At 47.3% G+C, this 12,091-nt stretch overlaps 2 protein-coding genes across 2 annotated transcripts; both read right to left on the bottom strand.

The window, feature by feature from the left end:
- Positions 1 to 248: 248 nt before the first annotated feature.
- dhx58 (DEXH (Asp-Glu-X-His) box polypeptide 58) lies at positions 249 to 4,437 on the bottom strand. The gene is made up of 11 exons (XM_084677901.1): positions 4,057 to 4,437; positions 3,663 to 3,867; positions 3,237 to 3,427; positions 3,044 to 3,157; positions 2,810 to 2,942; positions 2,504 to 2,689; positions 2,118 to 2,368; positions 1,662 to 1,973; positions 1,399 to 1,589; positions 1,169 to 1,262; positions 249 to 1,055 (listed from the first exon to the last, which is right to left on the bottom strand). Exons 1-11 carry the CDS (start codon positions 4,231 to 4,233, stop codon positions 867 to 869), a joined length of 2,043 nt encoding a protein of 680 aa, XP_084534027.1. The 5' UTR covers positions 4,234 to 4,437; the 3' UTR covers positions 249 to 866.
- A 596-nt stretch (positions 4,438 to 5,033) lies between these two features.
- On the bottom strand, positions 5,034 to 11,982 carry kat2a (K(lysine) acetyltransferase 2A). Its single transcript, XM_084676595.1, has 18 exons — positions 11,408 to 11,982; positions 10,832 to 10,955; positions 10,505 to 10,650; positions 10,304 to 10,393; positions 9,970 to 10,151; positions 9,458 to 9,649; positions 9,235 to 9,341; positions 8,971 to 9,081; positions 8,745 to 8,881; positions 8,420 to 8,628; positions 8,201 to 8,327; positions 7,987 to 8,097; positions 7,740 to 7,883; positions 7,524 to 7,638; positions 7,388 to 7,424; positions 7,218 to 7,281; positions 7,056 to 7,140; positions 5,034 to 6,905 (listed from the first exon to the last, which is right to left on the bottom strand). Exons 1-18 carry the CDS (start codon positions 11,624 to 11,626, stop codon positions 6,712 to 6,714), a joined length of 2,394 nt encoding a protein of 797 aa, XP_084532721.1. The 5' UTR covers positions 11,627 to 11,982; the 3' UTR covers positions 5,034 to 6,711.
- Positions 11,983 to 12,091: the final 109 nt, after the last annotated feature.

A 12,091-nucleotide genomic window follows, 5' to 3' on the forward strand; every position in this document is an offset into this window, starting at 1 on the left:
GCCAAACATAATGGGATCTCGGTAAGACTTTGGCTCCATCAAAATAACATTGAATATTCTCCTATGTTCTCCATATCCTGCCTGGAAGGAACCCCCCCATGTGTAAACAAAGCTCCCTCTGGTGGGAAGAGACACTAAGATGTTAGTAAGCCTAGACTGCCACCCAGTGGTAAGATATGTAGTAACAAGGAAGGACGGTATTTTATAGCTCAATAATAAACGACACAAAGACACACAGACATGACGATGTGCTGCTAACCATGATTCATCATTGTGAAGGTATATTTAATATATTAATTGTATTCAAACATTCAATCATCAACAAGTTCATAATGTTATGATGAGTGCTACCACAAAAATAGTCTCTATAATTTGCATTTCGGCAATAACTGTGTGAGGACAGTGACTATGTGAGTTCATGCATTTTCGTGTCTAATGGCAGCAATAGACCATAAAAAACACCCATATTGCACAGAAAGGGAGGCAAGAAGGACAGCCATAGGTCCTAAGGCGTAAACAAAGCTGTTATGCTAATTCTAACCCTGACCATTGTCTAACAAGCTTCAGCATACTGCTAAACCATAGCCTCCAGCATTAAGAAATGCCTGGACAGAAGGGAACAACCCTATCTCAGAATGTATACAGTGTTTAAGATTACACACACACACACACTGAGCACACATTTGCACAGATGCACTTGCGCACACACACATACACACATAACATAATCCTATATAATAACGTCTGAAAACATTGAGTTATTGCACACAACCTTCCCCTCTTGCTACAACCCTTAAATACTCTAAATGCTTAAATACGAAAATGTACCTGATAAACCATAAAACCCTCAAGAGTGCACCAAAGCATTATTCTGACAGGAGATCGGGGTACTTGGTCTCACAGTACTGTGTAAAGTTGAAGTCCTCAACAGTGAACTGAATATCCTTCCACTTCTTGCCAAGGACTCTCCCACCTGGAGTCTCCATGGCAAAGTTTTTGATGGCCAAGTTGGGCAACAAAGCAACCTCCTTGTACTTCATCTCCATTCCCCATTCCTGTGAAAACACACACGTGACAAAACACACGTCAATATTTAGTTTGAAGCAAGCAGACTGACACCCAAGAGCGTGTAGGGGGGGATATGGGAATGAGAGGAGACCAGTCTTGCCTTGCTACAGGTCGCACAGCTGATCACCCTACCCGGCTCCCAGTCCTCAAAGTGTCTGTCCAGGCGCACCTTCCCACCAGCCTTGTAATGCCTCCTAAGAGAACACACACACACACACACCGGTTAGCGCCAAACGGTCCACACTAATTCATCGTTGACATATACTGGATCCTCAAACAAGGGAGGACAAACTACTGGAGAAGTTCTTGTGCAAAGGCAGGACAGCTTACTCAAACCCGGGGTTGACGTTAACGTAGTGTGTGTTGTCAATGAGCTTGATGTCACTTCCACAAGCCACAGCCTTGAAACAGTTTCGACACACGAGCTGAATCTCAGCGGCACGGTAGCGACTCTGCTTCTTCACCTTCAGCTGGTCTTTCAACCGACTGGCAAGAACCGCCTCTGTCTGGATCTCAGTGATCTGGAGGGAGATGGGCCGTGTGAGAAACAAAAGGCTTGCCAACAGAAATAGTGCAGGTACAACCCGTCTCACCTTCTTGCGGAATTCGCGTTCCCCCATTTGTTGGACCTGTCTGATGGCCCGGCCTGTTAACTCCTCCAGGAGCTCATTGGTGCGTTCCCTGCGCTCCTCCCGCCCCCCAGCTTGGGCCACCACAGAGTACACGCTGTCACTGGCCCGAGCTCGCCCACTGGCCTGCTGTTGGGCAATCTCATTGGTCAGCAGGCCATAGCGCACCACCAGGTTGCATTCTGGGATGTCAAGACCCTCCTCAGCCACGCTGGTGGCGATCAGGAGATTGAGGGTGCCTTCGCGGAATTTACGGATGGTCTCTTTCTGCTCGTTCTGCAAAAAAAGATCCACATGCACACACACACACAGGCATGCATTCACAGGCACACAAAGGCACACGCAAACGAGGTTCATTGGTTGCACTATTTAACTAACCAATCAATACAGCACTCTTGACCTTGTGTAATGTGAGAGTACCTGGGTCATATAATTGATGCCGTTTCCCGCTCCAGTCAAGATGGCAGCCTTGATGCCTGATCGCTGTAGGGCCCGGTTGTTGAGGACCCAGTCATTCAGGCAGTTGGTGCTTTTACGGGTCTTGCAGAAGAGTATGCCTCTGGATTTGTCTTTGGCTCCAAACTGCTCCAGAAGAGTGTCCTGAAGTTTAGCCATTTTGGGGTTTTCATAGAGGGGGTTCCCTGACAGGCTCTTTAGCTCTGTCTGGTTCTCTGTAGAGGACCAAGGCAAGAACTGTCAGACTTCTGATACAGCACCTCTACACACACACATACACACACAAGATGTGGATGTCCTGTTGGAAAGCAACAGAAAAGAGTGTCTCTTTCTGAAGCCCTGGCACTCACCCTCGAAGAGGCCCTGCAGGAATAAGTCTGTTCCATCGATGGCTGAGGACCTCTTGCTGTCGTAGAAGCTCTCCAGGTCACGGAAGGCATCCACCATGCGGACCGTGTCGTTGATGAGCAGGGCGTCGTTATACCGTCGCAGGTGGAGGGCACACTGGGCCAAAATTCTGTTTCCCTCAAATACACCTGCACCACAAAACCAAACAACAGACACAAACAGGACCAATGTGACGGTGAGGACAGCCTGGACTTGGTGCAGTTCTGTTGTTTACTGCGAGGATCGCATGAATGCACAGGACTGCTCACCCTTCTGCTCCAGAAGGACCACGTCTGCCTCGTACTCCTGTGTGCCCACCTCCCTCAGCTGGGAGGCTGCCCCCAAGTCCATGAAGTCGTGGATCAGCTTCATCATCCACTTCAGGTGGTCGCCAAAGGGATCCTGAGGGCCAAACCACCACACTGTGCCTTTTAACTCACCGTTCAAATAACGTCCAGGCAGGAAAAGAAGAAACCGCAGCGAGACGGACATGGTTGGCTCACCTCGGGCCTCTTGTCGACAATGTCAAACCTTTTCTTAGGTTTGGGGACTTTCTTCTTCAGCTCAGTGGCATGGGTTTCAGCTGAAACGATGGCTGAGTCCAGGTTAGCACAGATCTGGGTGAGACAGACAGACTGTCAGACAGGCCGACAGAGACAGACAGACAGACAGAGACAGACAGACAGACCTACACACCTGCAATACATGCTTCACAGCTCCTTCCAGGGTTTTGGCCTTCCCTGTTCCAGGAGAGGCGGTGAGGCCGAGCACCTGAGGCAGATTCCTCTCGCCTTTCAGCTTCTTCTCCACATAGCGATGCATGATCGTGTTGTACACCCCCTCCTTATGCGTGTGGTGGCACTCGTCAATGACCAGTAGGGTGAAGTCTGTGGTGGGATGAGAGCCATGCTTACTGTTATGTACTAGGTATCGGTGCTAAGCACATGGCTCCTTGAACCAAATGAAGCGAAGGTGTCACTGATCTCAGCAATCAACGAATCAATTAGGACGTCACAAGAGTCATTTCACAGTTCCACAACGGGCCACCTCAAGACACCTTCAAACACATGAATCGCAGAATCCGATAGTCTTGTGGTTATTGATTTTGAATGAATGACTCACCTGTAAGCTCAACATGTTTGTCATCCTCTGTGTTGATCAGGGCATTCTCCAGGATCTGGGCCGTACAGATGACCAGGTCACAGTCCTTAACCACTCTGCCAAAGAAGTCCTTCTCGTCACTGTCCCCACTGACAGACTCCACCTTGTAATCACGGCCCAGGTGGGGTTTGAACTCTTTGCTGTAATGCTGGTCCACCAGATGAACCTTTGAAACACACAGCAGGTCGATCGTAAACATCAGCGGTCAATTATTATCAGTAGTACTTTAGGTCAAGGTTAGAGGGAGAGAACAGACAGGCTACCTGGACAAAAATCCTCCTCATTTCAGAAATACATTTTTGTGAGTGTTTTGCGAGTACGTAACCATGGCAGTTCCTCATTCAAGCAGGCATACCTTGTTGACCAGCACAGCCACCTTGGCCTCGGGGGTGGTCTCCAGGTGTCTCCTGACCACATAGACTGCAGCACGGGTCTTTCCTCCGCCGGTGGGAAGCCAGATGATGATGTTCTCCCTCTGGAGGGCCCTCTGAACCACCTCCTTTTGGTAGTCATACAGCCCACAATCTGCCATTCTAATGTACTTCTTGCTCCACGCACAGCTGGAACTAGAGAGAGAGAGAGAAGCGGACTGTAACCAACAGTTAGTAAATCAGCCCAGCTAGTGTGTCTGACAGTGGTGCTTAGACTCTAGTCTTCTTTAAGTCCTTCAAGTCCTTCTGCTGCCTCTGCATTAAGGACAGAGGACTTTTTCTGGTTCATTTAACCCAACCCTTCTTGACACCCATACAGAAAAACGAAACCGAAAGCCTCACCGATCACAGGCAAAGGAGGGCCCTTTCTAAGGAGGCTCCGAACAGACAATCAAAACGGAGCACTTTGAAGTGACACTGTCTGGATTCGTGGTTGCAAAAGATTATTTAAAAAATATTTTTTCAGCAATAACAATAGCTCGGTAGCACTTATATAAGTTGTCATGAAGTCTTTGCAATCTGTTCACAAAGATAACATTTTAGTTCATATGGCAGCAGGCCTTGGGAGTTACAGCCTCCTAGCAGCCCTGTAAGAGGGCCCCATTAGTCTCATAGTGCCAACTACCAAGAAAACAAAACCTAAAGCCTGCCACACTGGGAGTCTCCCACTAACCAAGAAGGATTGTTTTCTAAACTACCCTAAAAAACCATGCGTACACATCTTTCTCAAACATTGCAAAAACCTACCCATTGTTGTAGAAGCACTTTACCAATAAAGTACCATCAATTGAATGTAAAAACATTAAAAGTAATATATTTCAGTAAATAAAATATAAGAATAACAATTGTTTTGTGAATACATTAATGCCATTTGATATAATCCAGCTAACATGAAAAACAATTATTTTATTATAAAAGATCTTTATTTCAATTAACAATATTACAGTAAATAGCTTTCAAACCATAACTAATGAAACTGTAGCAGTCCTCAGTCATAACATTTCACTCTGACTGTCCATATTTTAGGTTTTAAATGCAGCATAGGTAGATTGAGGGATACATAACTGACAACCCTGAATAACGCAACGTTGACATCACTTCAGTTACTCGAAGCAAGTCATGATTCAAGTACAAAATGAACACACAGACACACACACACACTTCAGTGGACACTCAGCAAGCAGGCTCAGTCGCTACAGACAAGTCACTTCTCATTAACGTCTGGCAGATAACAGCGAACAAGGCTTCTGATGAGGACTACAATCACTGACCCAATTGTTACGTGTTGTGTGGCTTTAGGCCATGGCCATTTTAAATTGGATATAACGTCTGTATTGTATAAATCCACTGATCTCCACCACGCAGCGATGCAGTCAGTGAGCATGGAGTGTAGAAACACAACCAGAAACGTTTTGTGCGTCAAGAATGGCAGCAGCACAACCAGCAGGACGACATGGTGAACACGGACTACTGGGCAGAACAGCCAGGGGAATTAGAAAACATGTTTTGTTTTTTACAGTCATGTTTGGATCCCACCATTTGAGGGAATTTTGGAACCATCCGGAAAAAGAAATATTTGAATCCACGCCTTCTACGACCTATATTTTGTCACCTGTACATCTAATATCCTTAACACAAAAAAACACATACTGGCCAATACTTTCGAAAGAAAAGTGATTCTAAACACTTCAATTACAGTACGCGTTTTACTGTAGCTCTCTAATCATTATCCCCACTGCACAAATACGATGGTGGATTTTGGACCTGTGTCTATGTGAGGAGGCCGAGCAGGACCTGACCGTCCCCTTGCTCTTGGGCTCTTTGCAGTAATACCTTTGAAGTACATTGGCCTCTTTTCAAGTGTATGTCAGTAACGGAAGGCAACAGCGGCTTAGGTCCTTAGATCCAGTATCCTGTGAAAGTAACAATTGTTACCTAAATAAAGCACTCATCTGTCTGTGCATTAAGGAGCCACGGTCGCCTCGTCAGTCGTACTGAAGTAACGCCAGGACCCTCTACTAACTCTGATGGGGGGGGGTACAGCCCTGGGGGAAGGCTGCCCTGCAACTTGAGGGTAACTCACATGAAGAAATTGAGTTTTGATGATTTATGCTACAATGGAACCGGTCATTTTGGTACATCAATTGCAATATGCATTCAGTCTTAGTCGTTGATTGACTTGCGTAAACTGAGCTCGTCAGACTGAGCTTGGATTCTAAACCACACAGAGTGGGAGTGAAGAGGAAAGAGGAACAGAACGGAGAGGGTGCACAAAAACATTGACACTTACTGGCAAACACCATTTTTCTTCTGGAACGCCGTTTCCTAAACCACATTATCCCTTCAATCATCGATAACATACATCATTCTCCCCCCCTCCCCCCCCCACACACACACACACACACACACACACTCAATAACTCCATGAGATTAAAGTTCAGAATGGCTAGTAATGCTCCCATGCGTCTGCTCTGAATGTGTGTAAGAGAGCGAGCCAGACAGCGAGTGGGCGAGAGAGAGCGAGACGCGCGTGCCCGCTGCTCCTCCACAGAGCTGCACGCGACAGCCCTCCCCTGGAATCACTTCTCGATCAAGCCTCCGTCTTTCAGCTTGAAGTAGAAGAACTTCTCCAGGGTGTTGGCACACTTGCAGTACTCGCTGTCAGGGGGGTTGTACTCGCGGCAGTTGGTGATGATGCGCTGCAGGTCTGCGATGAAGAGTTTCTTGGTCACGTAGTATCTGTTCTTCAGCCTCTCGGTCATAGTCTTCAGGTCTGAAGGGGCACACCAGCACAGAGGACCACAGTTCTCAGAGCTGGCTCCATTTCAATGTGAGGTTCTGAGTCGCGTGGTATTTGTTAGCATAACGCAGGCTGTACTACGATGCTTAGACAGACGGCGAATGACCCTGAGGCGATACTCACCGATGGGGAAGCGGATGATCTCGTAGTAGTCTGGAGCCTCGGACTTCTTCACTGGTTCCATAAAGGGCCAGGAGTCTGGATGAGTCTGGCAAAGACACACAACAGGGGCTTAATAAACGGGGCATGGTTTCCTGCACCAGTCTCTGTCAGGTCGGATCTTACCTTGATCTGGGCGAGGAGGTTCTTCAGCATGTTATACAGCAGGTCAGGATCCTTCAGCTCCTTCCTACAAGACACGGACGTCCATTTCATGACATTTGAGCTGGGAATATTCAGCATGACTGCAGTGCCAACACGATATTTCCCTCCCTCAAAACAAGCTTTCAGCTCACCCTTTCTCCTTTCCACTAGGCTTCCATCCTGTCTCTCCTGGAAATAAACCAAGTTTAAATGAGGGACACAATTCATTCCAAGCCATGCAGATCGTCTAGGATGGGCCGCTGTGCCCACCGACGAGAACACACTTACGTATGCCTGGAATGCTCTCGACGGGGATCTGCCGGACCCCCTCCTTAAAGCAGGTGAGGCCGGGGTACACCTTCCTGATCTGACTCTGCTTCCTCTCTATCAGCTTCTTAATGATCTGTCAGAGACGGGAACACAAAGCGGGACTTCATACTTTGAACCGTCCGACGAGGAGCGACCGCGCACACAGAGGAGGAAGGCCGAGAGGCGTGCGGTCACCTCTTTCTGTCTCTTGATGATGTGAGAGAGCTCCGTGTATGGGATCCTGGGGTTGAGTTCACACTCCATGAGAGTGGCCCCCTCGTAGTCCTTGATGTAACCAAGGTAACGAGTCTTGGGCACTTTTATGTCTTTGGAAAAACCCTGAGAAGACCAACAACAACAAAAAAGTGGTGAGGGACAAAATGGTGAATAGATGGGGGAGGGATGTTCAAAAAAAAGTATATCAATCTGTACTACATTGTACCTGCTTCTTGAAGTAGCCAATGGCGTACTCGTCGGCATATGTAAGGAAGTAGAGAATGCTGTGTTTGATGTGGTACTCCTTCAGGTGGTTCATCAGATGCGTTCCATAGCCCTAACATCATCATGAATCAAGTCCGGAGAAGAAAAAAAACACAGAATTGTACACATCCAGTCACAAATCAAAAACAACTTCATTCATGTTAATTAGTGTATACCTTGACTTGCTCATTGGATGTGACAGCACAGAAGACTATTTCTGTGAAGCCCTGGGTGGGGAACATCCTGAAACAGATGCCCCCTATCACGCGGCCATCTTTAATGAGAGCCAGGGTCTTGTGCTTCCTGCGGACATTGGATGAGAGGAAAGATTGAATGAATCGGTCAACAAAGACACAAGACTAAGCGCCATGCAGAGAACCGTCATGGCAACTTACGGGTCAAACACTAGCCGTGTGATGTACTCTTTAGGCATCCGGGGTAGCTGGTGGGAGAACACATTTTGGAGGCCCACCAGCCACATCAGGATCTTTTTGTTGGACTTCTGGGAAAGTGAGTTCCCAATTACATGGAACTCAATGATGCCTCTCCTCTCCTCCAGCCTGGCAGTCTCATCCCGGGCAGCGTTAGGAGTCAGTAGGTTTGTCTGGAGACACATGACAAGTGTCAGCTTGACCTCGTCTTCGCAAAAGGTTGTGGTTCTTAATGTCTCCAGAAACTCTCGTGTGACCAGAGAACTATGAGGAGTCGAAAAGGTCTCACCTCTGGCCCCAACATGGCAGCTGGGTCAGTGATGGTCATCATGACCTCATTCACCAGCTCCATGGGGATGTCGCCCATGACCCTGATACGTTTGGCGTCCTCCAAGGTCAGAGCTTCCGGCAACTTCCTCTTCTCCCCTGAAACAGACCAGAGAGGGACATGTCAAAATAGGCACTGACTAGAACAGGAATGTACTAAGAAGACAAGTAAGAACCCAGACCCTGACCTGTGGGGGCCTCTGCAGCCCCTGCCTCCAGCCCTAAGCTGCCCAGCGAGGAGCCACTGCTCATCCCCTTGGTAAAGGAGGGCGAGCCAGACACTGCAGCTGGGCTGATCACTACCAGAGTTAGTCAGAAAACAAATGATTAAATATGTGTGCAGTAACAGATACAAGATGTGCAGTAACAAACTGAGAGCAGCAGAGGTCTGGTATCGTGTCATGATTCTGCCCTTGGAGCTGGTCACCCAGGGGTCACCCCCTCCCCCTTACCTGTCTGGTGGCCCAGCTGTGTTCCGTCTGAGGCAGGCATGGTAAAGTCTGCCTCCCATATGGGAGAATTCTCTCCATAAATTTCCTCCTCCAGCATGGACAGGAATCTGCAACACACAACCACACCCATCCATCCATCGCCCATCTCAGATTCCTCAAATGTTTGATATGGGTGAACACATGGCAGCTGTGGTGGAAAAGCAGAAAGACTGGTTGCACCAACTTGGGGAAATGCGTGAGGATGAGGGTGCGTTTCTCAGGCAGGAGCTTGTCCTTCTCCACTCTGAACTTCTCCAGGAGCTGACGTCGTGTCACCGTGAAGATGGACTTGAGGAGGCTGCGGCCGAACACCTGGGTGGTCTCATAGCGTGGCAGGCTGTCATTACTCTGGGGGACATGGCAGTAACACAGCCACCTAAGACACAAACACAAGAAACATGTCCATTCAGAACAGAGCAACGCATTCATGAATAACACTCGGATAGCGATATTGAAGACGTTACATTTACATTTAGTCATTTAGCAGACGCTCTTATCCAGAGTGATTTACAGTAAGTACAGGGACATTCTCCCCGAGGCAAGTAGGGTGACGTGCCTTGCCCAAGGACAAAACGTAATTTGACACAGCCGGGAATCGAACCAACGACCTTCTGATTAATAGCCTGAGTCCCTAACCGCTCAGCCATCTGACCCCCTGCTGAAACATCTGCTGAGCAGTATCCGAAACAAACACACCTGGTGTAGTCCACTTTATAGGCAGTGCCGTCATCCTTCTGGGAACGCTGTCGGAACTGTGTGGGCGTCTCCAGCTTCCAGTAGTTGAGGCACAGGAGAAACATCTTGGAGAGCTCAAACATGGTCTGCCTCTCCTTTGGTGCCAGGTGGCTGAACTTGTACTGAACAAAGTTCAACACTCCCTTGAGAGAGAGGAAAAAAAAAAAAAAAAAAAAAAACATAACTTAGCAATCCTACCATCAAACAATGTGCCTTTTACAATGTTGCATGCTAATACAGTTTTGTATTAGTGTAGTAGTATATGGCTGATGGACGTGGAAACGTAAACATTTACCTGCTCTATGTTGGGCTTCTCAAATGGGGGGCTTCCCAATGACCCTTCTACCAGGGGCTGGCTCATCTGCAAGATGCATTTCCTCAACAGCTAGCGAGGAAAACAACAGAAGAACTACAATTAAGACAACCAGGCAAACACAACAACTGTGTGGTTACGTCTGTCGTTTTGTGTCGGTTTGGCTGGGAGGATAGCAGATACCTTGAAGAGGTAGAAGTAGACCTGCTTGGTGTCTGTGTCCTCCTCCTTGTGCACAGACATGAAGAGATTCTCCACATCCACAACCATCCCCAGCAGCCTGTTGATCTCTTCTTCAGAAACGTTCTCCAGGTGGGACACATGGTCCGCTACCCAGACAGAGAAGCAACGAGTTTGACAGTTCATTAATGGCCATCTCTAGAACAGTTCACTTAAGTCACACACAAAAGTAAAAAGAGACACAGGGTCCCTTGTTCGTGTAGTGTTAATCATGGACAACTGACAGTGTGTATAAAAAGTGGCATAAAATATCAGGTGCACATTCAGTACCCAGATCATGTCCACAACTGCGACAGGACTCGCTCAGGCTCGCTGCTTGCTGCTGCAGGTCCATGCGGGTGGCTGATGGTGGATGGGGATTCTTCCACCCATTGCACTTACATGTGTCACTTGCCTGAGAACAGCGATTGTCATACGTGTGTTGACGCATTGTTATGTTATCTGGCTACAATGGGCCAAAGTGGTTCATTTATGGTTGTCATTCGCTTTCTACTCAGCATGACATTAAGTAGAATAACACCAATAGGTCACATTTAATGAGATTGTTGACAGTAGGCTATTATTAACAAACTGGTGTGAGGTTAGTGCTGAGTTCCTAGTTAGCTAGAAAGATAAGTAATATGTGTAAGCTAGCCTGAGCTAGCTAACTTGATAGCAGGCTACAATCAAATAAACAATGTTGGCTAGTTTGCTAACGATTGCTAGCTAACTAGCTAGATGGATTGAAGCATAATGGTAGTCGTTTTGTTTTGGTATATTTACGGGGGCTAAGAGGGCAATTAAGCTAGCAGACCAATAGTTGCCTGCAGCTTTGTTTTGAACTAAGCTAGCTAGCTTAGCCATTACCTTGCAAGCGGAGAAAACGCCGAGTTTTTCAAGCTTTTTCGCCCGTGGGAAAGCACGGACTTGAGCTTTCTTCTGACTCGCACGTTGTTGTTGGCTGAGGCCGGGTCTGACAGGGTCACTAGTATTTCCTGATGCAGACCCCACCGTTGCAGTGGCCGATCCACTAGTTTGGGCTTGGAGCAGCCGCGGTTGCAAGGTTTGCACTGCCGGATCCGACATATCAAAAGCAGCAGACCACGCTTGCACGGGCCGTTCTATAGTTCCAGACTCCTCTCCTACTCGGGTCGCTCACCTCTCCCCTCTAATATGTAAGCGAGGCAGTATGGGTATTGTAGTGTGGCTCTGAAAGCAGCTGTCTTTTCAACGCCAGAATATTAAGAAATAAATATTGTTAAAACTTGTTTCGATTAGAAGAAGAGATGTATTTTAAAATTCCCAGCGGTCAGTACAAGATGTAAGGTTGCATCGTTTTGTCAAAATACGAAATACAATTATTGGTGAAAAGGCGGCGCCTTCACATTCTGGTTGAAGCCGTACTGGTCCGTTTTCAGGATCTTGTTTCAAGTCTTCGGATGTTGCAGTAGAAACTAATTCATTTGAGGAATTGACATATGACAAATTCAACTTTTGTATATATATATTTCAGAATCCAAGTTTTTTTCTGCCAATCATCGTTCATAAAAT

The sequence above is a fragment of the Hypomesus nipponensis genome, chromosome 17, assembly GCF_054491055.1.
Source record: "Hypomesus nipponensis isolate SF chromosome 17, ASM5449105v1, whole genome shotgun sequence".
Taxonomy (NCBI): Eukaryota; Metazoa; Chordata; class Actinopteri; order Osmeriformes; family Osmeridae; genus Hypomesus; species Hypomesus nipponensis.

What these genes read in the sequence shown, in the direction of transcription:
- kat2a (XM_084676595.1), bottom strand. Translation starts at nt 11,626, where the DNA reads ATGTCGGATCCGGCAGTGCAAACCTTGCAACCGCGGCTGCTCCAAGCC. An exon ending in ATCCTCACGCATTTCCCCAA is followed by an intron (nt 9,342 to 9,457) that starts GTTGGTGCAACC and finishes TGTGTGTTGCAG; the next exon opens with ATTCCTGTCCATGCTGGAGG. An exon ending in CATCCAATGAGCAAGTCAAG is followed by an intron (nt 8,098 to 8,200) that starts GTATACACTAAT and finishes TGATGATGTTAG; the next exon opens with GGCTATGGAACGCATCTGAT.
- dhx58 (XM_084677901.1), bottom strand. Translation starts at nt 4,233, where the DNA reads ATGGCAGATTGTGGGCTGTATGACTACCAAAAGGAGGTGGTTCAGAGG. An exon ending in AACGCGAATTCCGCAAGAAG is followed by an intron (nt 1,590 to 1,661) that starts GTGAGACGGGTT and finishes ATCTCCCTCCAG; the next exon opens with ATCACTGAGATCCAGACAGA. An exon ending in AACGTCAACCCCGGGTTTGA is followed by an intron (nt 1,263 to 1,398) that starts GTAAGCTGTCCT and finishes GTGTTCTCTTAG; the next exon opens with GAGGCATTACAAGGCTGGTG.